General features: G+C 48.5%; 1 protein-coding gene across 1 annotated transcript in view; it reads left to right on the plus strand.

Annotated features, from left to right (window-relative positions):
* The window catches only part of cep295 (centrosomal protein 295), a 172,235-nt gene that overhangs the window by 50,846 nt on the left and 96,447 nt on the right, over nucleotides 1-24,942 (plus strand). The window contains exons 6-10 of the mRNA XM_038817947.1: nucleotides 570-663; nucleotides 2,235-2,348; nucleotides 8,388-8,528; nucleotides 8,943-9,126; nucleotides 22,172-22,348. Coding sequence (XP_038673875.1) covers nucleotides 570-663; nucleotides 2,235-2,348; nucleotides 8,388-8,528; nucleotides 8,943-9,126; nucleotides 22,172-22,348 — 710 coding nt within the window. The remainder of the gene's footprint in view (nucleotides 1-569; nucleotides 664-2,234; nucleotides 2,349-8,387; nucleotides 8,529-8,942; nucleotides 9,127-22,171; nucleotides 22,349-24,942) is intronic.

The raw sequence follows: 24,942 nt of genomic DNA on the forward strand, positions 1-24,942 counted from the left end.
TGCTGTGTTATTTGTAAACACAATGAAACTCTATGTTTTTTTAAAACTTGTGAATTTTGAACAACGCATCGTGTTTTTTTTAGCAAGATTAACAGCCTTTCTGTACAACATATTTTCCGTGGTTATTTCTCGTTATCTGTCACATCTTGGCATCCAAGTCTCTTGCATTATTGCATTAAACAAGTTACGAGGAGGTTCTTCAAACAACTTATTTTTCCCTCTGATAAATTCCTGGCCAGCTTATCCAGACAGAAAAATGTATCTTGATGTTACCTGGGATCACATTTGTGTCTTCTGTCCCGATATATGGGAAGTGGTCCAGTGCTTTGATGCACTTGATATTTTGTGATGTTGCAGTGCATTCAAGAAAGAAAAGAAAACAGCAGTGTAGTTTATGATGGATTAAATTTAGCAGCCTATATTTTAAAATTAATTTAGTAAAAATTTGTGCTTTCACAGCAAATTTAAACTTCGTAACAAATTATTTTGCCGTCAGAGAATATTTTCAAAGGTGTATTTTACTGGTGTTTTTGCATTGTAAAGATTTCATATTTTTTCACATCCTGCAGGTATATTAAAACTCGAAAAAAAGCACTAGTAATTGAGAAAAAAAGAGCTGTAAGGATTGCAAATCTTCCACCACCCCTACCGAACCCCCTTGCTGTAAGTACTGTTACAAAGTTCAATCATAGAATCTCAAATGAGGCCATTCGGCTTCAATGTTTAGTTTTTAAATTTTGATTTGCATTCCAGTTTCATACTTCCCCAGTCCCTTGCAATTTGAAATATGTGCATCTAATTATCAAGGTAATAAAATTTCAACTTAAACTAACCTACTTAGAACATAGAACATAGAACAGTACAGCACAGAACAGGCCCTTCGGCCCTCGATGTTGTGCCGAGCAATGATCACCTTACTCAAACCCACGTATCCACCCTATACCCGTAACCCAACACCCCCCCCCCCCCCCCCCCCCCCCCCATAACCTTACTTTTTAGGACACTACGGGCAATTTAGCACGGCCAATCCACCTAACCCGCACATCTTTGGACTGTGGGAGGAAACCGGAGCACCCGGAGGAAACCCACGCACACACGGGGAGGACGTGCAGACTCCGCACAGACAGTGACCCAGCCGGGAATCGAACCTGGGATCCTGGAGTTGTGAAGCATTTATGCTAACCACCATGCTACCGTGCTGCCCCTACTTAAGTCTAGAAATTGACTCACCATTTGTAGCAGCATGCTACATGCTGTAAACCAAAAAAACTAAAATTTACACTGCTCTTTTTGATGGTTTATAAATGGAACTAAGTTAACACTGCAAATAATTAAGTCTGTTTTGCATGTTCTGAAGTTAGGAAAGTTGAAAAAATAGTGCTTTGGAGAAGCCCAAGTCAACTTCTGGTGTAATAAGATTTCAATAATTTTTGCCTGAGTTATTTCGTTATTTCAGCCTCCATGTTATATAATGTGGTTTTTCCACCCACCCCACTGAAAATGTGACAAAACACTCAGTTGGTTAAATGTTTTTTAAAAAATTTTAATTAAGGGACAATTTCGCATGGCCAATCCACCTACCCTGCATATCTTTAGGTTGAGGGCATGATACCCAGGCAGACACGGATGGGGAGAATGTGCAAACTCCACATCGCTAGTAGTCCAGGGTCAGGATCGAACCTGGGTAGTCAGCGCTGTGAGGCAGCTAACCACTGTGCCACCATGCTGACCCTAGTTAAATGCTTTGGTAGCCATATTAATGTCTTAACTATTTTGGGGAGGGGGGGCAGTCTAATTTCTTCAAATAGGAAACTGGGTTTTGTGAATTTTTCCAAATATTTGAAATATTTAATATTGTGTTTGATTGAAGCTGCTTTCTAACATTTATGGGTAAACAAGCTGTGAAGTTGCAAAGAACACTTATTAATATCCTAGGCATATGATTTCTGTATACAAATAATAATATAGATCTTTACAAGTCAAGTGAACAATTTAAATTTAGATAGGGAGTATACTGGAGAATAAAAATGGAAGCTAAGAAAAAGAGAATTGGGAGAGAAGGGATAACCAAATGAATGGGGTGCTCTTTCCGGCGGTCGTGGCAGACTTGATGGGCCGAATGGATTCCTGGAATGTAAATTCTATGATTTTAAGATTTAAAAACATAATCTGAATGCATTTACATCTCATTGCTGTCTGGGAACAATTTTATAACTTTTTAAAAAAAATTGTAGGATCTTGAAGTTCGAGAATATCCAGCCGTGAAGATGTATGATGTTGATAGCTTCTCTGTGACACACTACCATCTGTCTGAGCCTTATGTGGACAGAGAAATTAACTCGAATCAGGTACTTGATTGATTTCAATGCAATTAAAAGGTTTATGAATTTTTACATACGATTGAAAACACTCCTGTCAACGCTGTCAAAACCTTTCATTATTTTAAAGATCTCTGTAAGATCACCATTGAACCACCTCTTTTTAAGAGAAATGAAACCTAGCATATTCATCTTTTCCTGATGGGTATAACTTTACGTTCGTAGTACCATCCTTTAACTCTTTTACACCTCTGCAATGCATTTATAAAGTGTTGAGAAATACGCAATACTCCCAAGTGTGCTTTAACCAAGGTTTGATATGTTTTGGAAAACTTATTTACTTCTAGAGGGATAGCATTGTAAACCCTGGTGCTTTGTTTGCTTTTGTTTCGTCGGCTGTACCTCGTAGGTCAAGGGTGACTTGCTTCCGCACTAAAAATTAGTTCTCTGGTGACTGAGGAATTCAATACGCAATCTACAGTCTCTGTCAGGGTGGGGCAGACAATGTTTCGAGGAGCTGGTGTGTCACATGCCCGGGTTGCTGCGCGCTCCTTAGGCTGTCGACACTTGGCTTCAATTGGCTCTTGGTGCTGAAACTCTGTGTTCAGCTTCTTCCCAATTTGTTTTCCTCCACTTCACGGTGGTTTTGGTCCAGGGATTCCGAGATGTTGCACTTTTTCCAAGGAGGCTTTTGAAGAAGTTGTCCTTGAAGCATTTCCTCTGCCTATTTGGGGCTCACTTCTTATGGCCTAATGACTTGTGCTGCAATTTTTAAATAATTGGTATATCTGGACTTCTAAATTACTTTGTTCTTCCACTCCATTTAGATTTGTATTTTCCAAGTAATATGTGATCTCTTATTTTTCAAAGGAAAATGTCATATCTTACAGGTATTTATCGAGCTTCATTGCCAATTATGTTCCCATTCTAGCAAACACCTCGTCGCAAAAACAAACCCCAACCCCCCCCCCCCCCCCCCCCCCCCCCCGCTGCTGAGACTGACCACCCTCTACCCCACCGCCAGGAAATCGAGAAAAGGCTGCCACCACCAGAAGAACCCTTGTACCGACCCCCTCAGGGCAAACTTAACCTTTTCCAGCCTGATGAGCCCGGCCATGTCATTGATCCAGGCCTCCGGGCTCGGGGGGGCTTCGCGTCCCTCCACTGTAAGAGAATCCTACGCCAGGCTACTAGAGACGCAAAGGCCAGGGTACCGGCCTCTCTCGCCTCCTGCACTCCCGGCTCCGATGCTACCCCAAAGATGGCGAGCCCCCAGCCCGGCTCCACCCTGGAACCGACCACCCTGGACAAAGTCCCTGCCACCCCCTTCCAAAACCCCTCCAACAACGGACATGCCCAAAACATGTGGGTGTGGTTCGCCGGGCCTCCCGAACACCTCCCGCACCTGTCCTCTCCCAAAGAACCGGCTCATCCTGGCCCCCAGTCATGTGCGCCCTATGCAGCACCTTCAGCTGAATTAAGCTGAGCCGTGCGCAAGAAGAGGACGAGTTCACCCTTCCCAGGGCATCCGCCCACGTCCCATCGTCAATCTCTTCCCCTAGCTCCTCCTCCCACTTCTATTTCAGCTCCACCACCGAGGCCTCCTCCTCCTCCTGCATCATCTGATAAATCGCCGAGATCCTCCCCTCACCAACCCACGTCCCCGAGAGCACCCTATCCTGCACCCCCCTAGGCGGCAGCAGCGGGAACTCCGCCACCTGCTGCTTAACAAACGCCCTAATCTGCATATACCTGAAAGCATTCCCAGGGGGGAGGCCTCACTTCCCCTCCAACTCCTCTAAAGTCGCAAACTTCCCGTTGAGGAAAAGGTCCCCCATCCGCCTGATGCCTGCCCTATGCCAACTCAGAAACCCACCATCCATTCTCCCTGGTGCAAACCGGTGATTACCCCGTATCGGGGCCCACACTGAGGCCTTCACTTCCCCCTGTGCCGCCTCCACTGGCCCCAAATTTTGAGGGACGCCACCACTACCGGACTCATGGAATATCTTGCCGGGGGGAGTGGAAGCGGGGCCGTCACCAATGCCTCCAAACTCGTACCCACACAGGACGCCACCTCCAACCTCTTCCACGTGGCACCCTCCCCCTCCATCACCCACCTGCAAATCATTGCCACATTCGCAGCCCAGTAATACCCACACAGGTTGGGCAGCGCCAAACTGCCTGCCTCCCTTCTTCGCTCCAGGAATACCCTCCTAACTCTCGGGGTCTTCTGCGCCCACACGAACCCCAGAACACTCTTATTCACCCTCTTGAAAATAGCCTTCAGAATCAATATGGGGAGGCACTGGAAAAGAAACTAAAACCTCGGGAGCACCGTCATCTTAACCGACTGGACCCTGCCCGCCAAAGAGAGTGGCAGCGCGTCCCACCTCCTGAACTCCTCCTCCACCTGTTCCACCAGCCTCGAAAAGTTTAGCCTGTGCAGGGCTCCCCAGCTCCTAGCTATCTGGACCCCAAGATATCTAAAACTCCTCTCCACCCTCTTCAATGGGAGCTCTCCTATCTCCCTCTCCTGGTCCCCCAGGTGCAGCGCAAACAGCTCACTTTTCCCCACGTTGAGCTTGTAGCCCGAAAAGTCCCCAATACTCTGCCTTTTGTAGCAACACTTCACTGTCTGCCGTTCTGATTGATTTATTGTCACATGTACTGAAGTCTAGCGATTGGTTACAGTGCAGAACAAAGGCCAAAAAATGCAAATATATGAGCAAGAGCAGCATAGGACATCGTGAAAAGTGTTCTTACAGGGAACCGATCCATCCAAGGCAGAGTCGTTGATGAGTCTAGTAACTGTGGGGAAGAAGCTGTTCCTGTGTCTCTATGTGTGGGTCTTCAGACTTCTTTATCTTCTGCCTGATGGAAGGGTCTGAAAGAGGGCAAAGCCTGGGTGGAAGGGGTCTCTGATGATGCTGTCTGCCTTCCTAAGGCAGCGGGAGGTGTAGACCGAACCAATAAGAGGGTGGCGAGCTTTTGTGATGCGTTGGGCTGAGTTCACCACACTACAGTTTCTTGCGATCTTGAGCCGAGCAAATGGCATACCAAGTTGTGATGCAGCCGGATAGGATGCTCTCTGTGGCACACCTCTAGAAGTTTGTGAGAGTCGATGCAGACATGGCGAATTTCTTTAGCTTCCCTCGGAAGTAGAGACGTTGATGGGCTTTCTTGACTGTTGCTTCAACGTGAGGGGACCAGGACAGACTGTTGGTGATGGTTACCCCTAGGAACTTAAAGCTATTGACCATCTCCACTACAGAGCCATTGATGTAGATGGTGGTGTGTGTCGTGCTACGCTTCCTGAAGTCTATGATCAGTTCCTTGGCCTTGCCGACATTTAAGAGAGAGGTTGTTTTTGGTACACCGTACAACCTTCTGTAGTCTGATTCATCATTGTTTGAGTACGGCCCACCAGTCTTATATGTGAACTTATAGATTGAATTGGAGTTAAATCTTGCCACATAGTCATGTGTGTATATAGGGTGTACAGTAGAGGACTGAGCATTTTGTTGAGGGCAGTTGTGGAGGAGATGCTGTTACCTATCCTGACAGATTGTGGTCTGTTAGTGAGGAAGTAGAGGATCCAGCTGCACAGGGAGGGGTGACACTCTTGACTTGTGCATCTAAAGTAATGTTCTGCAGTAACTATTTACAAAACCTGAATTGTTTCCAAAATCATAGAATTTACAGTGCAGGGGACCTTTCGGCCCATTGGGCTGCACCAATCCAACGAAAGATCACCCTACCCAAACCAACACCCTGTCCAGTAACCCAGTAACTCCACCTAGCCTATTGGGCAATAAGGAACAATTTAGCATGGCCAATCTGCACATCTTTGGACTGTGGGAGGAAACCGGAACACCCAGAGGAAACCCACACAGACACTGGGAGTAAGTGCAAACTCCACAGTCACCTGAGGCCGGAATTGAACCCGAGTCCCTGGAGTTGAGACAGCAGTGCTAACCACTGTGCTCCCTGGTGGCTTTCCTTAATTCATTCTTCCTCTAGTCCGTTTTTCCAGTTAATATTTGAGGCATGCAATAGTGACAATGAGAATAATTCCAGATGATGTCGGTGGAAACTCAACTAATTAATGTATTTTATAATAGAGACAGGGATGTTAGATGAATATTATTTTGACGAAAGAGCAAATTTGTTGTCTAATGCCATGAGTATTCCGCTTGCTAATCAAAATAGATTGAGGCTGAATTACAGATCATGGCCAAGTACTTGTTTAGAACATGGATAACTAATAGTCTTAAGGATCCTTGGGCATACAGTTACTAACACTGTCTGTCTTGTATAGGATGCTGCTATTCACCCACTCCAAATAAAGCATAACTAACAGTTAGCTATGTATCCTGTTTCTCTTGACCACGATCCAACTGGGTAGTTCTTTCCTTTGCACTGCTTTTACATGGTGCCAGTTCCAATTATGCAGTCACTTTGGTTGTTGCATCCTGGAAGCCACATGGCATGGTAGGTTAATTTGTTTGACAGTTGCCATCTATTCTTAAATCTCTTTGCAAATACTGTATATCCAAGCTTAGCTTTGAATTCTTTACATTTCAAGCTTTCCTCTTCCTTTGAATGGGTGATACTGAAACCTCCCTGTCTGAAGCTGTGGTCCTGTCTCTTTGGTTTATTTTTCCTTGTGCTGGTAGGTGAAGGGTGAGGGTTTTGGTACTCATTAAATCTTGCTAGTTCTGCATTCTCTTCAGTATACCTTGGCCTGTACAGCATTCCTGAGACCCCATTAATGTATACGATGTGACTCCTCCAATGATTTACTAATTCACCAATGTGTTTTTCTTGTAACTATCACGTCTTGAGAACTACACCTGATCCTGATGGTGGGAAAAAGGATACCCAAAACTGGAAGTTTCTCTTGATTTTCTTTGAAATTCATTTGACTTTGATATTGTAACTGAGGATTGGAAAAGTAGTTTTGGGTGGGAACACAGTAACGAACATGCGCTTGATGGTACAAGATTTGAGTATTGCTTGAAACAAAAAAGACATGCTGTCAAAGCTTTTCATCCTGCACTCACCAGAACAGTAGCAAAAATACCAAATCTCAAAATGCACATCAGTTTATGCTGCATAAGAAGAGGGTGCAAATTGGTTGGCAAGTGGACTTTGGTGGCGATGTTGCTGTGGAGAATGCATCAGGGGATAGTTGACTGCCAAGCTTCTTTTTAAATTCAAACCAGATAAATCTACTCTGGTCATGACATTGCCAGGGATACTGAAGAATGAGCCAGGGAATGGCTGTTCCCCCACACTTTTTGTTCAGTTGAACAAAGGCATAATGCGTGGACATATTCTTTCTGTTTGCAAAGGGCAGGGCCCAGCGTATTTGCGGTTTCTATTATGCTTAAGTAAGACCATAAGACACAGGAGCAGGGTTAGGCTGTTTGGCCCATCGGGTCTGGTCCGCCATTCAATCATGGCTGAGATGTTTCTCATCAACGTTCTCCTGCCTTCTCCCCATAACCCATGATCCCCTTATTAATCAAGAACTAGCTATCTCTGTCTTAGTAAGCAACACTATGAGCTCAAATGATCTTAAATTGATTGTTCATGTAATTTGTAGCATAGTTACAATGACTAATCAGAACTCTCCTGGTTTCTCAAATTGTTGAGTATCTGCCAAGGGCCAAATTCCATCTGTGCAGGACACCACAAAGATTTAATAGCATGAAGGTAAATAGTAATTTGCCTTCAGAAACTCTTTTCGGTTTTAAAAATGTATTTAAACTATGAATGTGACCGACTTGCTTTCATCGGAGTTTGAAAATATATATGACAGTAAAAATTAATAAATGTAGAAAGTTGTTATTAGATTTTCTTTGGAACTTTACGGATGATGTTTCTAAGTTACTGAGCCATTTGTTTAATATAGAATGTATAATACTAATGACCAAATCTTTAAATAGATGAGGGGTCATAATTTACCACTGGATGTTCTAAAATTTGATCTTTCTCAGTTATCTTTGCGTATTTCCTGTACACTGTTTGCTTTTTATCTATAAAAGCTATCCCTTTCAATAGATTAGTGCTCGGCTGACTGCTGAAGAGGAAGCAAAGCATTTGGAGGAATTGCAACAGGAAGCTGAAATTGAGAGGCGGGAGCAGTTGGAGAAAGCTAGGTTGCGAGGTAGTCATGCTCTCCAAATGGTTCATTTGGTACAGGTACGAAAAGCAATACCCATAAACTGAGCAAATATTCAACAAGTGAATGACAACGCAATATTAATTTGAAAAACCTGTATTATAATGCCATGGCACATTGGTATGGATGTTGGTATTTATGGTGTGGTTCTAATAAGTTTAAAACCTAGTTTGATATCATATTTCCCAATTTTCTTTGATTCATGACCTAGCTTGGCCATATTAAAATATGTGCTGTGCAGGTAAAGCAATTTGTTGTAAGCCTGCTCGGGTGCAATGGTAGAGACTACTTTTACTGCAGTCAAGGAAACTCGGTTAACGCACTAGCAAGGTACTAGTGCACCTCAAGTTGCTGTTGCTATAACCCTTGATAAACAGTAAAAAGTGAAATGTACTAATATATATTTTAAAGTATATTTTCACTTCAACTTCCAGGATAGAGAGAAACTGGTGAAAGAATTGGAACAAATGCAGCAAGCTGATCTGTCACGTAGAAGGCAGGCTGTGGCTCAAATGCCACCCCAATTGTTTGAGCCACCATTCAGACGTATAGAAGTGAAAGAGGATCGACAGAGGGAGATGGAATTTGCCTTTGAGGATATATATGCTGGTGATAAAAGTAAGATCAAGAATATGCTTTTTGTTGGTTTGGAGAGTGTTATAATGCTAAACATTTTTCAGAAACTTAGATTTATAGCAATTGAGTGGTAAGGTGAGGGGCAGCACGGTAGCATGGTGGTTAGCATAAATGCTTCACAGCTCCAGGGTCCCAGGTTCGATTCCAGGCTGGGTCACTGTCTGTGCGGAGTCTGCACGTCCTCCCTGTGTGTGCGTGGGTTTCCTCCGGGTGCTCCGGTTTCCTCCCACAGTCCAAAGATGTGCGGGTTAGGTGGATTGGCCATGCTAAATTGCCCGTAGTGTCCTAAAAAAAAACTAAGGTTAAGGAGGGGGTTGTTGGGTTACGGGGATAGGGTGGATACGTTAGGCTTGAGTAGGGTGATCATTGCTCGGCACAACATCGAGGGCCTGTGCTGTACTGTTCTATGTTCTATGTGTATGTGCAAACATTTCAGAGCACTATAAATAGGAAATAAAGTTTTAAAAATCTGAATACTACAATTGAAAGCTACAGAGTTGGTATTACACCCTATTTGACAGCTGTTAGCCTTGGAGGTAAACATCTTGCATCTAAAGGGTAATTCTTCATTACGGTGGTGATTTAATACTGCAGAGTGCTCTTCAGACAGTTATTTTGAATTCATGCTGCAATGGAGTTGAAGTCTTGCGTTTTGAGCATGTCATACCACTAAAAGATTTGAATTGGTTTGAAACATTTAATACTGAAACATCTATATTCAAATAAAATATTTCTCTGAATGTGGGCATCACTGGTAACCCTATTATTTATTGCCCATTCAAGTTGAGCCTATTAGGCTTATTGCAGGGTCCATTATTGACCAGATCAGGGAAGGAAAGGAGTCACTGATTAGTACATGAAAAAGTATTGTGAAATGTAATTCTGCATCTTCAGAAAAATTTCTACAGGGGAAAAAAAAACTTTCTTTCCCTCTGGAATGTTTTCTGTAAACCTTGCCCCTCAGACCTTAAACCTATGCCCCCCAATAATTTACTCTTCCACCCTGGGAAAAAGCTTCTGACTATTCACTCTGTCCATGTCCCTCATAATCTTGTAGACTTCTATCAGGCCGCCCCTCAACCTCCATTGTTCCAGTGAGAACAAACCAAGTTTCTCCAACCTCTCCTCGTAGCTAATGCTCTTCATACCAGGCAACATTCTGGTAAATCTTGTCTGTATCCTCTCCAAAGCCTCCACACCCTTCTGATAGTGTGGCAACCAGAATTGAGCACCATATGCCAAGTGCGGCCTAACTAAAGTTCTATAAAACATGTCAATTTTTAAACTCCCAGTTGATGAAGGCAAGCATGCCATACGCCTTCTTGACTACCTTTCAGTGGCTTGTGTACCTGTACACACAGATCCCTCTGCCTATCAATACTCTTAAGGCTTCTTCCATTTACTGTATATTTCCTATTTGTATTAGACCTTCCAAAATGCATTGTCTCACATTTGTCTGGATTAGTCTCCATCTGCCATCTCTCCTCCCAAGTCGCCAACTGATCTGTATCCTCTGGCGGTCCTCATTGCTATCTGCAATTCCACCAACCTTTTGTGTTGTCCGGAAACTTACAAATCAAACCAGTTACATTTTCCTCCAAATCATTTAAGCAAAGGTCCCAGCACTGATCCCTGAGGAGCGCGATGAGTCACAGCCCTCCATTCAGAAGCGCATACTCCCACTGCTACCCTCTGTCTTCTGTGACCGAGCCAGTTCTGTATCCATGTTGCCAGCTCGCCTCTGATCCTGTGCGACTTCACCTTCTGCACCAGTCTGCCACGAGGGGCCTTGCCAAAGGCCACTGAAGTCCATGTAGACAACATCCACTGCCCTACTCTCATCAGTCATCTTTGTCACTTCCTCAAAAAACTCGATCTACTTAGTGAGACATGACCTCCCATTCACAAAACCATGTTGCCTCTCGCTAATACGTACACTTATTTCCAAATGGGAGTAAATCTTGTCTCGAAGAATCCTCCAAGAATTTCCCTACCACTAATGTAAGGCTCACCAGCCTGTAATTACCTGCATTATCCTTGCTACCCTTCTTTTTTTTTTTTAAATATAATTTTTATTGGAATTTTTTACAGAAAATATAAAACATAATGACAAACAATGAAATGCAACAAAATAACCCATAATAACTGTGACACCCCCAGACCGTATCGGCGCATGTATCACATCCCCCCCACCCCCCCCAACCCTAATGAACAACAAAAGAACTTTAAAAAATATTAAAATTAAATAAACAAACATAGTCATTGTCGGCCCCCTCCCCTTTTTCCTCCCCGGGTTGCTGCTGCTACTGTCCCAGTACCCTATTGTTGAGCCAGAAAGTCGAGAAAAGGCTGCCACCGCCTAAAGAACCCTTGTACCGACCCTCTCAGGGCGAATTTGACCTTCTCTAGCTTAATGAAACCCGCCATGTCATTGATCCAGGTCTCCACGCTTGGGGGCCTCGCATCCTTCCATTGTAGCAAGATCCTTCGCCGGGCTACTAGGGACGCAAAGGCCAGCACACAGGCCTCTTTTGCCTCCTGCACTCCCGGCTCCACCCCAACCCCAAAAATCGCGAGTCCCCATCCTGGCTTGACCCTGGATCCCACCACCCTCGACACCGTCCTCGCCACCCCCTTCCAGAACTCCTCCAGTGCCGGGCATGCCCAGAACATATGGGCATGGTTCGCTGGACTTCCCGAGCACCTGACACACCTGTCTTCACCCCCAAAGAACCTACTCATCCTCGTCCCAGTCATGTGGGCCCGGTGCAGCACCTTGAATTGGATGAGGCTAAGCCGCGCACACGAGGAGGAAGAATTAACCCTCTCCAGGGCATCAGCCCATGTCCCGTCTTCGATCTGTTCCCCCAGTTCCCCCTCCCACTTCGTTTTGAGCTCCTCTACTGACGCCTCCTCCGCCTCCTGCATAACCTTGTAGATATCAGATATCTTCCCCTCTCCGACCCAGACCCCCGAAAGCACCCTGTCGCTCACCCCCCTCGCGGGAAGCGAAGGGAATCCCTCCACCTGCCGCCTAGCAAATGCCTTTACCTGCAGATACCTGAACATGTTCCCCGGGGGGAGCCCAAATTTCTCCTCCAACTCCCCCAGGCTCGCAAACCTCCCATCAATAAACAGGTCCCTCAGCTGTCTGATGCCCGCTCTGTGCCAACCCTGAAATCCCCCATCAGTGTTCCCCGGGACGAACCTATGGTTCCCCCTTAACGGAGCCTCCATCGAGCCCCCCACTTCTCCCCTATGTCGCCTCCACTGCCCCCAAATCTTGAGGGTAGCCGCCACCACCGGACTCGTGGTATACCTCGTAGGAGGGAACGACCATGGCGCCATTACCAGGGCCCCCAGGCTTGTATCGCCACAGGACGCCCTCTCCATCCGTTTCCATGCTGCCCCCTCCCCCTCCATTACCCACTTGCGCATCATCGACACATTGGCCGCCCAATAATACCCCGAGAGATTGGGTAACGCCAGCCCCCCACCATCTCTACCCCGCTCCAAGAAGACCCTCTTCACCCTCGGGGTCCCATGCGCCCAAACAAAGCTCATGATGCTGCTAGTCACCCTTCTAAAAAAGGCCCTAGGGATAAAGCTGGGCAAACACTGAAAAAGGAACAAGAACCTCGGGAGAACCGTCATTTTGACGGACTGCACTCTACCCGCCAACGATAGCGGCACCATGTCCCACCTTTTAAATTCCTCTTCCATCTGCTCCACCAGCCTGGTAAAATTAAGCTTATGGAGAGTCCCCCAACTCCTGGCCACCTGCACCCCCAGGTATCTGAAACTCTTCACTGCCCTCTTAAATGGGAGTCTCCCAATTCCCTCCTCCTGATCACCCGGGTGTACTACAAATACCTCACTCTTTCAATCGCCAGTGCAAAGAGCAAGGGGGACAGGGGGCACCCCTGCCTGGTCCCACGGTAGAGCCTAAAGTACTCCGATCTCCTTCCATTGGTAACTACACTCGCCATCGGAGCCGCGTAGAGCAGCCTCACCCATTTGATGAATCCCTCCCCGAATCCGAACCGCTCCAGCACCTCCCACAGGTACCCCCACTCAACTCTATCAAATGCTTTCTCCGCATCCAGCGCCACCACTATCTCAGCCTCCCCCTCCACTGCCGGCATCATAATAACATTTAGTAGTCTCCGCACATTCGTGTTGAGCTGCCGTCCCTTGACAAATCCTGTCTGATCCTCATGTATCACCCCTGGCACTTGCTACCCTTCTTAAACAAAGGAACAGCATTGGCTGTTCTCCAATCCTCTGGGACATCCCCCTTAGCCAGTGAGGATACAAACATTTCTCTCAAGGCCCCAGCAATTTCCTCCATTACCTCTCTCAGTATTTTGTGGTATATCTCATGAGGCCCTGGGGACTTGCCTACCTTAATGTTTTTCAAGACCCCCCCCCCCCCCCCCCAAATACCACCTTTTTGATCTCAACATGACCCAACCTATCTACGTGCCCTTCCCCAGACTCATTATCCACCAATTCCTACCCTTTGGTGAATACTGATGCAAAGTACTCATTTAATGCCTCGCCCATTTCCTCTGGATCCACGCATAGATTCCCTCCTCTCTCCTTGAGTGGGCCTACCCTCTTGCGCTTTATATATGTATAAAACACCGTGGGATTTTCCTTAATCCTTCTGGCGAATGATCTTATGTGACCCCTTTTAGCCCTCCTGACTCCTTAAGTTTCTTTCTATTTTCCTTGTATTCCACATTGCTTTGTGTGCTCCCAGCCTCCTAGCCTTAACAAATGCTTCCTTTTTCTTTTTGACTACGCTCACAATATCTCTCGTTATCCAAGATTCCCAAAACTTGCCTTACTTATTATTCATCCTTACAAAAACATGCAGGTCCAGAATTGCGATCAACTTACACTTGAAAGTCTCCCACATGCCAGATGTCGATTGGCCCTCAAACATCTGCTCCCAATCTACATTCTTCAGTTCCTGCTTAATATTGTTGGAATTATGGTCACTGCTCCCCTACTGAAAATCGACCACCTGGCCGGGCTCATTCCCTAATAGCAGGTCCAGTATGGCCCCTTACCTAGTTGGACTATCTACATACTGTTTCAAGAAGCCCTCCTTATAAACTCTGCCCCATCCATACCCCTAGCACTAAGTCAGTCCCAGTCAATATAGGGGAAGTTAAAATCCCCCACAACAACCCTGTTACTTTTACACCTTGCCAAAATCTGCCTACATATGTTCTTCTATCTCCTGCTAGCTGTTGGGAGGACTATAGTAAACCCCCAACGTTGTGACTATAACCTTCCTATTCCTGAGCTCTACCCATGTTGCCTCGCTGTATGAGCCCTCTGAGGTGTCGTCCTGCAGTACAGCTGTGATAGTCTCCTTGACCAGTAGTGCAACTCCCCCACCCTTTTACATCCCCCTCTATCCCGCCCCTCTAATCCCACCTGAAACATCTGTATCCTGGAACGTTAAGCTGCCAATCCTGACCTTCCCTTAACCAAGTCTCTGATATGGCAACAACATCATAGTTCCAAGTACTAATTCAAACTCCATGTTCACCTGCTTTACCTGTTACACTTTTCGAATTGAAACAAATGCACTTCAGTCCACCTCTTTGATCAGTAACCACACCCTGCCTTCTTCTGAGTTTTATTGGCCCTACTCTAGTTCCCCTTCAGTTAATTCACCTTTGTTTTGGTTCCCACCCCCCTTCCAAACTAATTCCATGCAGTTAAGGTCTGTTCTTAAACTGCTTAGTAAGAAGCAGTGCTCCTTCCACCTGAGGAAGGAGCACTGCTCCGAAAGCTAGTGTTTGAAACAAACATGTTGGACTTTAACCTGGTGTTGTAAGACTTCTTACTGTGCTCACCCCAGTCCAATGCCGGCATCTCCACATCTTAAACTGCTTAGACCTTTTACTGAAAATATTAGGCAGGTATGATTGCATGCTCCATTACCATTCCCAAGTCCACCAAAAACTGACTTTACATCACTGGATTGGAAGACTAATATGTGTCTCTTTCTCTAGTCATTCTTTAATGAAATTATTACAACCTTTTGTTTAATATGTTCAGAAACGACGGGCTTTTGTCCTTTTCTCCCCTCCAATTTGTTTTGACAGAGAATATGATCAAAACATCCATTACTTTCCTTGAGTTATTGAATTCAGTCGTGTAGTATTGTAGACATAATGTTTGATAAATGCTCTGGTCAAAGATGATAGTGTGACATTTCTTTTAAAATTCCCATGAGTTTGAATATGGATCCTAACTACAAATTAAGCTTTTGTGTCACTCGTGTTCGAGTGCATTGTAATGAAATCTTCCAAGATAAAATATGGATATATAAAGCTATCTTTCATTATTTGCTTTGAAAGCTATTACTGCTGTTCAAAATTCTTTCAGGAACAGATCTAATCATAACCCCCAGTTGCTGCTGAAATTGACCACCCCCTAATGCTCCGCCAAAAAGTCTAGAAACGGTTGCCACCGCCGCAAGAACCCTTGCACCCCTCAGGGCAAACTTGACCCCCTCCAGTTTGATAAACCCCGCCATATCATTGATCTAGGATAGCACGCCCGGGGGCCTCGCATCCTTCCACTGCAGTAGAATCCTGCGCCGGGCTACCAGGGCGCAACGGCCAGAATACCGGTCTCTTTCGCCTCCTGCACTCCAGGCTACCCCAAAAATTGCGAGCCTCCAGCCCGGCTCAACCCTGGAACCAACCACCCTTGACAACGTCTCCGCGACGCCCCTCCAAAAGCTCACCAGCGCAGGGCATGACCAAAACATGTGGGTGTTGCTGGGCTCCCTGAACACCTGACACATCTGTCCTCTCTTCCAAAGAACCGGTTCAGCCTAGTCTCAGTCATGTGCGCTCCATGCAGTACCTTTTAATTGAATTAAACTAAGCCTCCCGCAGTAGGAGGAGGAATTCACCCTCCCCAGGGCATCCGCCCACGTCCTCTCATCGATCTCTTCTCCCAACCCCTCCTTCCACTTATCTTTCAGCTCTTCGACCGAGGCCTCCTCCCCCTCCTGCATCACTTGGTAGATTGCTGAAATCCTCCCCTCACCGACCCAGGTCCCCGAGAGCACCCTGTCCTGAACCCCTCCTTGACGGCAACAGAGGAAACTCCGCCACCTGCCGCCTGACAAACGCCCTTACTTGCATGTATCTGAAGGTGTTCCCTGGGGGAAGGCCCAACCTTCGCTCCAACTCCTCTAGGGTCGCAAACTTCCCATCGGGAAAGAGGTCCCCCATCCACCTGATACCTGCCATGTGCCAGCTCAGAAACCCTCCGTCCATCCTCCCTCGTACAAACCGGTGGTTCCCCCGTATCGGGGACCAGACTGAAGCCTCTCTCTCTCTCCTCCTCCCCCCCCCCCAATGCCGCCTCCACTGCCCCCCAAATTTTGAGGGTAGTCGCCACCACCGGACTCGTAGTATATCTTGTTGGGGGGAGCGGCAATGACGCCGTCACCAGTGCCTCCAGGCTCGTGCCCACACAGGACGCCGCCTCCAGCCTCTTCCATGCCGCCCCCTCCCCCTCCATCACACACCTACATATCATCGCCACATTGGTGGCCCAGTAGTACCCACATAGGTTGGGCAACGCCAGCCCCCACATCCTACCCCGCTCCAGGAGCCCCCTCCTCACCCTCGGGGTGTTCTGCGCCCACACAAACTCCATAATACTCCTATTGACCCTCCTAAAGAAAGCCTTCGGAATCATGATAGGGAGGCACTGGAAGAGGAACAGAAACCTCGGGAGCTCCGTCATTTTGACAGACTGGACCCTGCTTGCTAGGGAGAGTGGCAGCCCATCCCACCTCTTAAACTCCTCCTCCATCTGCTCCACCAGCTTCGTTAAGTTGAGCCTGTGCAGGGCCCCCCAGCTCCTGGCTATGTGGACCCCCAGGTACCTGAAACTCCTCTCCGCCCTTTTCAGCGGGAGCTCCCCAATCCCTCTCTCCTGGTCCCCCGGATGCACTACGAACAGCTCACTCTTCCCCCACGTTGAGCTTGTACCTGGAGAAGTCCCCGACCTCCCCAAGAATCCTCATCACCTCCGGCATTCCCCGCACAGGGCACATTCTGCCACGTACAACAATAAATCTTCCGCGTATAACGACGGCCGATGCTCCTCCCCGGCACTATACCCCTCCAGTTCCTCGACTCCCTCGGCGCCATGGCCAGGGATTCGATCGGCAACGCAAACAGCAGGGGAGACGGGGGGCACCCCTGCTTCGTCCCCCGGTACAATCAAATTGTCTGACCTCCTCCCATTCGTAACCACACTCGCCACCGGGGCTTCATACAGCAGCCTCACCCACCTAATAAATCCCTCTCCTAACCCGAACCTTTTCAACACCACCCAAAGATATCCCCACTCCACCCTATCAAAGGCCTTCTCCGCATCCATCGCCGCCATTATCTCCGCCTCCCCATCCACTGCCGGCATCATTATGACATTCAGAAGCCTCCGTACATTAACATTCAACTGCCTCCCCTTCACAAAACCCGTTTGATCCTCGTGTATGACCTGCGGCACGACTCCCTCCACCCTGCTGGCCAACATCTTTGCTAGCAGTATCGCGTCCACATTCGGGAGCGAAATCGGTCTTTATGACCCGCACTGATGGGGATCCTTATCCTGCTTCAGAATCAGTGAGATCAGCGCTCTAGACATCGTCGGGGGCAAAGCCCCCACCTTGCCTTATTAAAGGTCCTCACTAGCAGCAGGCCCAGCAGGTCTGAAAACTTCTTATGGAATTCGGGCCCCGGTGCCTTCCCTGTCTGCATGCTCCCCATCGCATTAACCAGCTCCTCCAGCCCAACTGGTGCCCCCACCTGCTCCTCCTACACTCTCGGAAACCTTAGCTTGCCCAGAAAGCAGTCCATCCCTCCCTCCCCTTGGGGCACTGAACGGTATAGAATTAGAACAGTACAGCACAGAACAGGCATTTGGCCCTCAATGTTGTGCCGAGCAATGATCACCCTACCCATCCACCCTATACCAGTAACACAACAACTCCCATTAACATTATTTTTTAGGACACTAAGGGCAATTTAGCCTGGCCAATCCACCTAACCCGCACATCTTTGGACTGTGGGAGGAAACCGGAGCACCCGGAGGAAACCCACGCACACACGGGGAGGACGTGCAGACTCCACACAGACAGTGCCCGAGCCGGGAATCTAACCTGGGACCCTGGAGCTGTGAAGCATTGATGCTAACCACCATGCTACCATGCTGCCCCTGATAGTTCCTCATAAAAAGTCCTGAACACCCCGTTGATGCCCTCGCACTTTGTACCAGATTCTCTCCTCCATCCCTAACTCTCCTTATCTCCCTAGCCACCTCCTGCTACCGGAGCTGGTGTGCCAGCATCCGACTCGCCTTTTCCCCATATTCGTATACCGCCCCCTGCGCCTCCGCCTTCCTGGTGGTCAATCGATCGAACTCTGCTTGGAGGCTACGACACTTCCTCAACAGCCCTTCCTCCGGGACCTCCGCGGACCTCCTGTCCACCCTCGCCATCTCTTCCACCAGCCTCTCCCTCTCTCTCTTCTCCCCCCTCTCCCTATATGCCCTGATGGAGATCAGCTCCCCCCCCCCAACCACTGCCTTCAGCGCCTCCCAGACCACCCCCACCTGCACCTCCCCGTTATCTTTAATTTCTAGGTACCCCTCATACACCTCCGGACTCGCCCGCACACCACCTCGTCCGACAGCAGCTCCACCTCTAACCGCCACATCGGACGTTGGTCCCTCCCCTCCCCCAGCTCTAGGTCTACCAAACGCGGAGCGTGGTCTGTAATGGCTATCGCTGAGTATTCCGCACCTTCCACCCTCTGAATCAACGCCCTGCTCAAAACAAAAAAGTCAATCCGGGAGTAAGCCTTGTGGACATGGGAGAAGAACGAAAATTCCCTAACCCCCAGCCTCCTGAATCTCCAAGGATCCACCCCTCCCATCTGGTCCATGAACCCCCTCAGCACTTTGGCCGCCGCCGGCCTCTTGCCCATCCTGGACCTCGAACGATCGAGTGCTGGGTCCAGCACTGTTAAAATCCCCTCCCATTATTAAACCCCCTGTCTCAAGGTCTGGAATCCGGCCCAACATAAGCCGCATCGTCCCAGTTCGGGATGTACACATTAACCAGCACCACCCGCTCCCCCTGGAGCTTACCACTTACCATCACATATCTGCCACAGCTATCCGCCACCACACTTGACACCACAACACACACACACACCCCCCGCCCCCGCAGCTCTTCCTAGGCCAGCCACGTGCCCGCATCTCCCGCACGGCCCGTTCCCCACAGTGGCAGATCCTCGTCCCGAATCCTCCTAAAAGCCTCAGTTCGCCATCGGCCCTTCCAGCAGCAACCCGGTACCCCTCCCCAGCTGCGCTGCTCCTCTCATTGTACTCCCGTAAATCAGCTGACTCCTGCTGACCCTGGCTGCTCCAGCCACCTCAACGCCCCCCCCCCCCCCCCCCCCCCCCCGGTGTACCACTGCCCCCCCCTCCCCCCCCTGCCCACCAACAGGCATAGTCCCCTCCTGTTCGGCCCCAGCGCGGGAAGAAACCCGTGCATCCAACTTTAGCCCCGCCCCTCAGCCCAAAGTGCGGGGAAAAAAGCCTGCGCCACACACTCGGCCGGCCCCGACCCCTCTGCCACCGCTCCCTATCCAGGCCCAAACTCCCCCCTCCCCGACCCAGGCCACCCTACCCTCTCCCGAGGCCCCGTCCACCTTCACCAACCTTCAACCCCTTCCAACCCAACACCCTTTCCCCGAGCCCGTCCGACGGGCCTACAAAAATCCCACAAACTCCCCCAGAAACAAAGGAACAAGGAAGAAAAAACTCCAAAATACTATACAACAATCCCCGACCACCCTTCAACCCTCAGTCTGAGTCCAACTTTTCGGCCTGAACAAAGGCCCAGGCCTCCGCTGGGGAGTCAAAAGTACTAATGGCGGTCTTTATAGGTGACCCAAAGGCGCGCCGGCTGTAACAAGTCAAACTTCACCCCTCTCCTGTGCAGCACTGCTTTCGACCGGTTATAACCGGCCCTTTTCCTTGCCACCTCCGCGCTCCAGTCCTGGTAGATTCGGACCTCCGTATTCTCCCATCTGCTGCTCCGCTCCTTCTTGGCACACCTGAGCACACATTCTTAATCGACGAACCGGTGAAACCGCACCAGCACCGCCCTTGGTGGCTCGTTGGGCTTGGGCTGCCTCATCAGCACCCGGTGGGCTCCCTCCAGCTTCAAGGGCCCTTGGAAGGACACCGCTCCCATCAGCGAGTTCAGCATGGTGACCACATAAGCCCCCAGATCAGATCCCTCCAGCCCCTGCGGGTGGCCCAGGATCCACAAATTCTTCCGCCCCGAGCGGTTTTCCATTTCCTCGCGCCTCGCCTGCCATTTCTTGTGGAGCGCCTCCACCTTCACCGCCAGGCCTAGGATTTCATCCTCTTTCTCAGAGGCCTTTTGCTGGATCTCACGGATCTCCGCACACTGGGCAGTCTGGGTCGCCAGGAGCTTGTCGAATGAGGCCTTTAGCGGTTCCAGCAGCTCAGCCTTAAGCTCCCTGAAGCAGTGTTGGAGCAGCTCCTGCGCCCGCTCCGTCCACGCTGCTGGTTCCCTGCCCGCCGCCATCTTGGTCTTCCTCCCTCGCACCTTTCTCTGCCCCGCTCCTGGTCCAGTCCATCCACCGGCAGGGAAGCGTTGCTGTTGCCTTCCCACACCGGGAAAAGTCCGTCAAGCGCCGTTATGGGCCCTAAAAAGAGCCCAACAGTCCGATGATAGCGCGAGCTGCCGAATGTGCGGCTTAGCTCCGCATAGCTGCAACCGGCATAAATTCAGTTTTTAATTGTGCATGTATTTAAGGTTATATAGGGAGAAATGAATCATTTGTAGGTGACATTACAAATTCATAAACCTTGCTTAGAAACTTTTCATATATAAGCAGAGACAATTTGTAATTTGGAATGAAATTGGATTGGCTTTTTAAAGGAAATAAACTTGCTGGACTGCGGGGATAAATTGGGGGAATGGGATTGATCAGTGATCCACAAAGATTTGGTGGACTAAATAGCCGCCGCCTTTGCCGGAGTTGGGCAAGAGTGGATATTGGAAAGCCTTCTTTGGAGGCCCCCTCGATGCATCAGAGGCATCCCCCTCCTTCAGCCTGATGTGACCCCAACTTTGTGTCAGTCCAGGCTCTCGACATTAATAACTGCTTGTAGTCCTGGTGGAGCTGGGACATAAGTTGGAGCTGTACAGTCCGCAACTTAAATATAGGACTTGCTCCGAAGAAAGGGACACAGTAGCACAGTGGGTAGCATTGTTGCTTCATAGTGCCATGGACCCGGGTTTAATTCCCAGCCTGGGTCACTGTCTGTGCGGAGTCTGCACGTCTCCTGGTGTCTGTGGGATTCCCCTGGGCGCTACGGTTTCCTCCCATAAGGCCTGAAAAACGTGTGTGTTGGGTGAATTGGATATTTGAGTTCTCCCTTTGTATCCGAACAGGCACTGGAATTTGGTGACTAAGGGATTTTCACAGTAATTTCATGGCAGTGTTAATGTAAGCCCACTTGTGACACTAATAAAGATGATTATTATTAAGTCTTGTCTTGAAATAGCTAATGCTACTGTCTGCATTAAGTTATTGCGGGACAACCATCAGGATCATGCGCTGGTTCCTCTCTGACTTTTCTAGCCAGTGCATGGGGAGGTCGGGGACAATGGTGCCAAAACTCAAGCATGACTCTGTGCCTATTATTCTGTGTGTTGTGTTTCCTTGTCAAATTTTGCAAATGTTTACTGATAACTGCACAATTTTAGCTGTAAAAAACTTTCTGTTTTAGTAGTTCAAGTACGAGAGACAATGTGCCCAACATGTCTGAGCCTGGTATGCGACTACAAGTGAAAGGGCTCTTATTTTTCTGTGGAGTTACTAATATTATTTGTAATGCATTTTGTTGACCACCTCCCAACCCTGCCAAGAGATCATAGGTGACCTGGTACTGCGACTTGAGCCTGAACCGTTACCAGCCCCATCTGTTGGGACGCAAGATGAAGACTTAAACCTTTCTGTAGAGCCAGAGGGAGTTCAAAAGGAGGAGCAATACGACAAGGGTAGCCAGGATGAGCTGGCAATACTGTGCTTGGGTAAAACCGAAGGTAACAGAATCTATGAAATAAGAATATTCCCTATACAATGTAGTATATTTGTGTCATATTAACCAATGCCTAAATACAAGTAATTTAGAGCACTGAAGAATGGGAGCTCATGCAGAGCAAGACTATTTAGAGCAAACATATATCTGCAGCTGATGTCTCCATCTCAAATCTCTAGAGTTTGGAGTAATTGAGATTAATTGTGAGTTGGTGACACTCTTGACAGAAAGGAAGGTGGGGAGACAGAAAGGAGGGGGGAGGAAACAGAAAGGAAGGGGAGAACCGCAACTAGACACTTTTCTCCAGGCTCCAGTCAAATCTTTTGGAGAGATGCAAGTTCAGAATGTGGTTGGTGGGACTAAAAGCATTGGTGGGACTAATAGCATACAGTGTAAGGGGAAATCAGGTGAAATGCAGAACAAGGGGCGGGATTCTCCGAACCCCCCCCCTCCAGACCCCCGGGGGGGTGGTGTGTGTGTGAATCCCGACCCCCGCTGGCTGCCGAATTCCCCAGTGCCGGGGTTTTGGCGGAGGCGGGAATCGCGCTGGTCGGTGGCCGCTGGCAGCCCCCCCCCCCCCCCCCCCCCCCCCCCCCCCCCGGCGATTCTCTGGCCCGCAATGGGCCGAGCGACCGCCCGTTTTAGGCCAGTCCCGGCGTCGTAAATTAGACCTGCTACTTACCGGCAGGACCTGGCTCTGCGGGCGGCATCCGGGTTTCAGTGGGGGGGGGGGGTGCTGGCCTGTGCCATGGTGGCACTCTTTCCCTCCGCGCCGGCTGTTGTGAACCTCCGCCATGGCCGGTGCGGAGACGAACCCCCCTGCACATGCGCTGGGATGGCACCAGTACGCTGGTGCTCTCGTGCATGCGCCAACGTGTGCCGGCTGGCGGAGGCCCTTCACCGGTTGTCGCGGCACCAACCCCTACTGCGCCGGTCAGTGCGGCGCCAACCCCGCCGGCGCCGGCCTAGCCCCTGATGGTGCGGTGGATTTCGCACCTTCAGGGGCGGCCCGACGCCAGAGTAGTTCACGCCACTCCCCAGCGCCAGGACCACCCGCCCCGCTGGGTAGGGGAGAATCCCGCCCAAGAATCTTCAGAAATCTCCTAACAAACGTATGAATACTTGTACTGCTGCAGATGAGTATAAAGAACAGAGGTTAGAATGCAAACATAGTGGCGCCTTGAAGTACAAAATTGCCTGAAATGGGTGGAGGAGGGGAAGCGTAATATGCTAGTAGTGGAAAAGGAAATAATTATGGGAGCGGATAACATCCTTTCAAGCAGGATTGAGAGTCTCATATAATATGTTATCCACCTGGTGCTCGGGTGAAGGACATTTTGAACTAGCTTGAAATTGGCATGGTAAGAATTTGGTCACTGTTGTTGGTCACAACATAGATCGCATTCGGAAGAATAGACTAGAGGTCCTGTTCGGAGAACACCAGGAGCTAAATTTAGAGAAGGAAATCTGCCGTCCTTACCTGGTCTGGCCTACATGTGACTCCAGACCCACAACAATGTGGTTGATTCTTAACTGCCCTCTCAAGGGCAATTGGGGATAGACAATAAATGCTGGCACAAGCTGCCATTCCCACATCCCATGAATGAATAAAAAAAGAAAGGACTGGGGTTCACGGGATATAATTTTTTTTAATAACAAATTTAGAGTACCCAATTCTCTTTTATCCCCAATTAAGGGGCAATTTAGCATGGCCAATCCACCCACCCTGCACATCTTTGGGTTATGGAGGTGAAACCCACGCAGATACTAGGAGAGCGTGAAAACTCCACGGACAGTTGTCTGGGGCCGGAATCGAACCCAGGTCCTCAGTGCCGTCAGGCAGCATTGTTAACCACTGCGCAGCCGTGCTGCCCGCTCACGAGATATGACCCTTGGATTATTACCCAAGTCATGGTCAAATTGGTGTAGGAATAGGGTGTGAGCATGTGGCTGAAGGAGTGAAAAGAGGGGCTCTTTAGGAACCTGACAGTAGTTTTGGAAAAGGAAGGAACTGTACCATTGGGATAGATTCCACCTGAACTGGGGTAGGACTAGGGTCCCAGTGAAAAGGATAAATACGACATGGTAGCCATTACTGAGACATGCCTGGAAGATGGTCAAGATTAGGAACTAAATATACAAGGTTGGAAGGCCTATCAAGAATAAAAAGAAAATGACAGAGAAGGATTAAAGATTTTATAGAGTCTCTGGTAGCAGTTGTGCAGTGTTAGATTGCATAAATGCAAAGATCATAGAGTGTAACAAAAGCAGTGATTTTAAAAGGGGATTTTAACTTTCATATGGATTGGGAAATAAGTGAAAGATAGTGAATTCCTTGCATGTCAGGATTTTTGTCTACAACCATCTGTCCTTGGAAGAGGAAGGCTCCATTAAATTTAGTGATGAATAATGACCCAGATTTAGTGAACAGACTAAAAGAGTGGATATTTGCTTACTGGCAATTATATCAAATTGATTGTGGTGTTTCAGAAGGAAAAACATGGAATAGCTATCAAGTGTCTTGGTTCATGGAAGGGTGGTTCAATGGGGTCAGGCAGATTATCTACTGTAAATTGGCCAGGCCTGTTACTTTTTAAA

This window comes from Scyliorhinus canicula, chromosome 14, assembly GCF_902713615.1.
Source record: "Scyliorhinus canicula chromosome 14, sScyCan1.1, whole genome shotgun sequence".
In the NCBI taxonomy this organism is placed as follows: domain Eukaryota; kingdom Metazoa; phylum Chordata; class Chondrichthyes; order Carcharhiniformes; family Scyliorhinidae; genus Scyliorhinus; species Scyliorhinus canicula.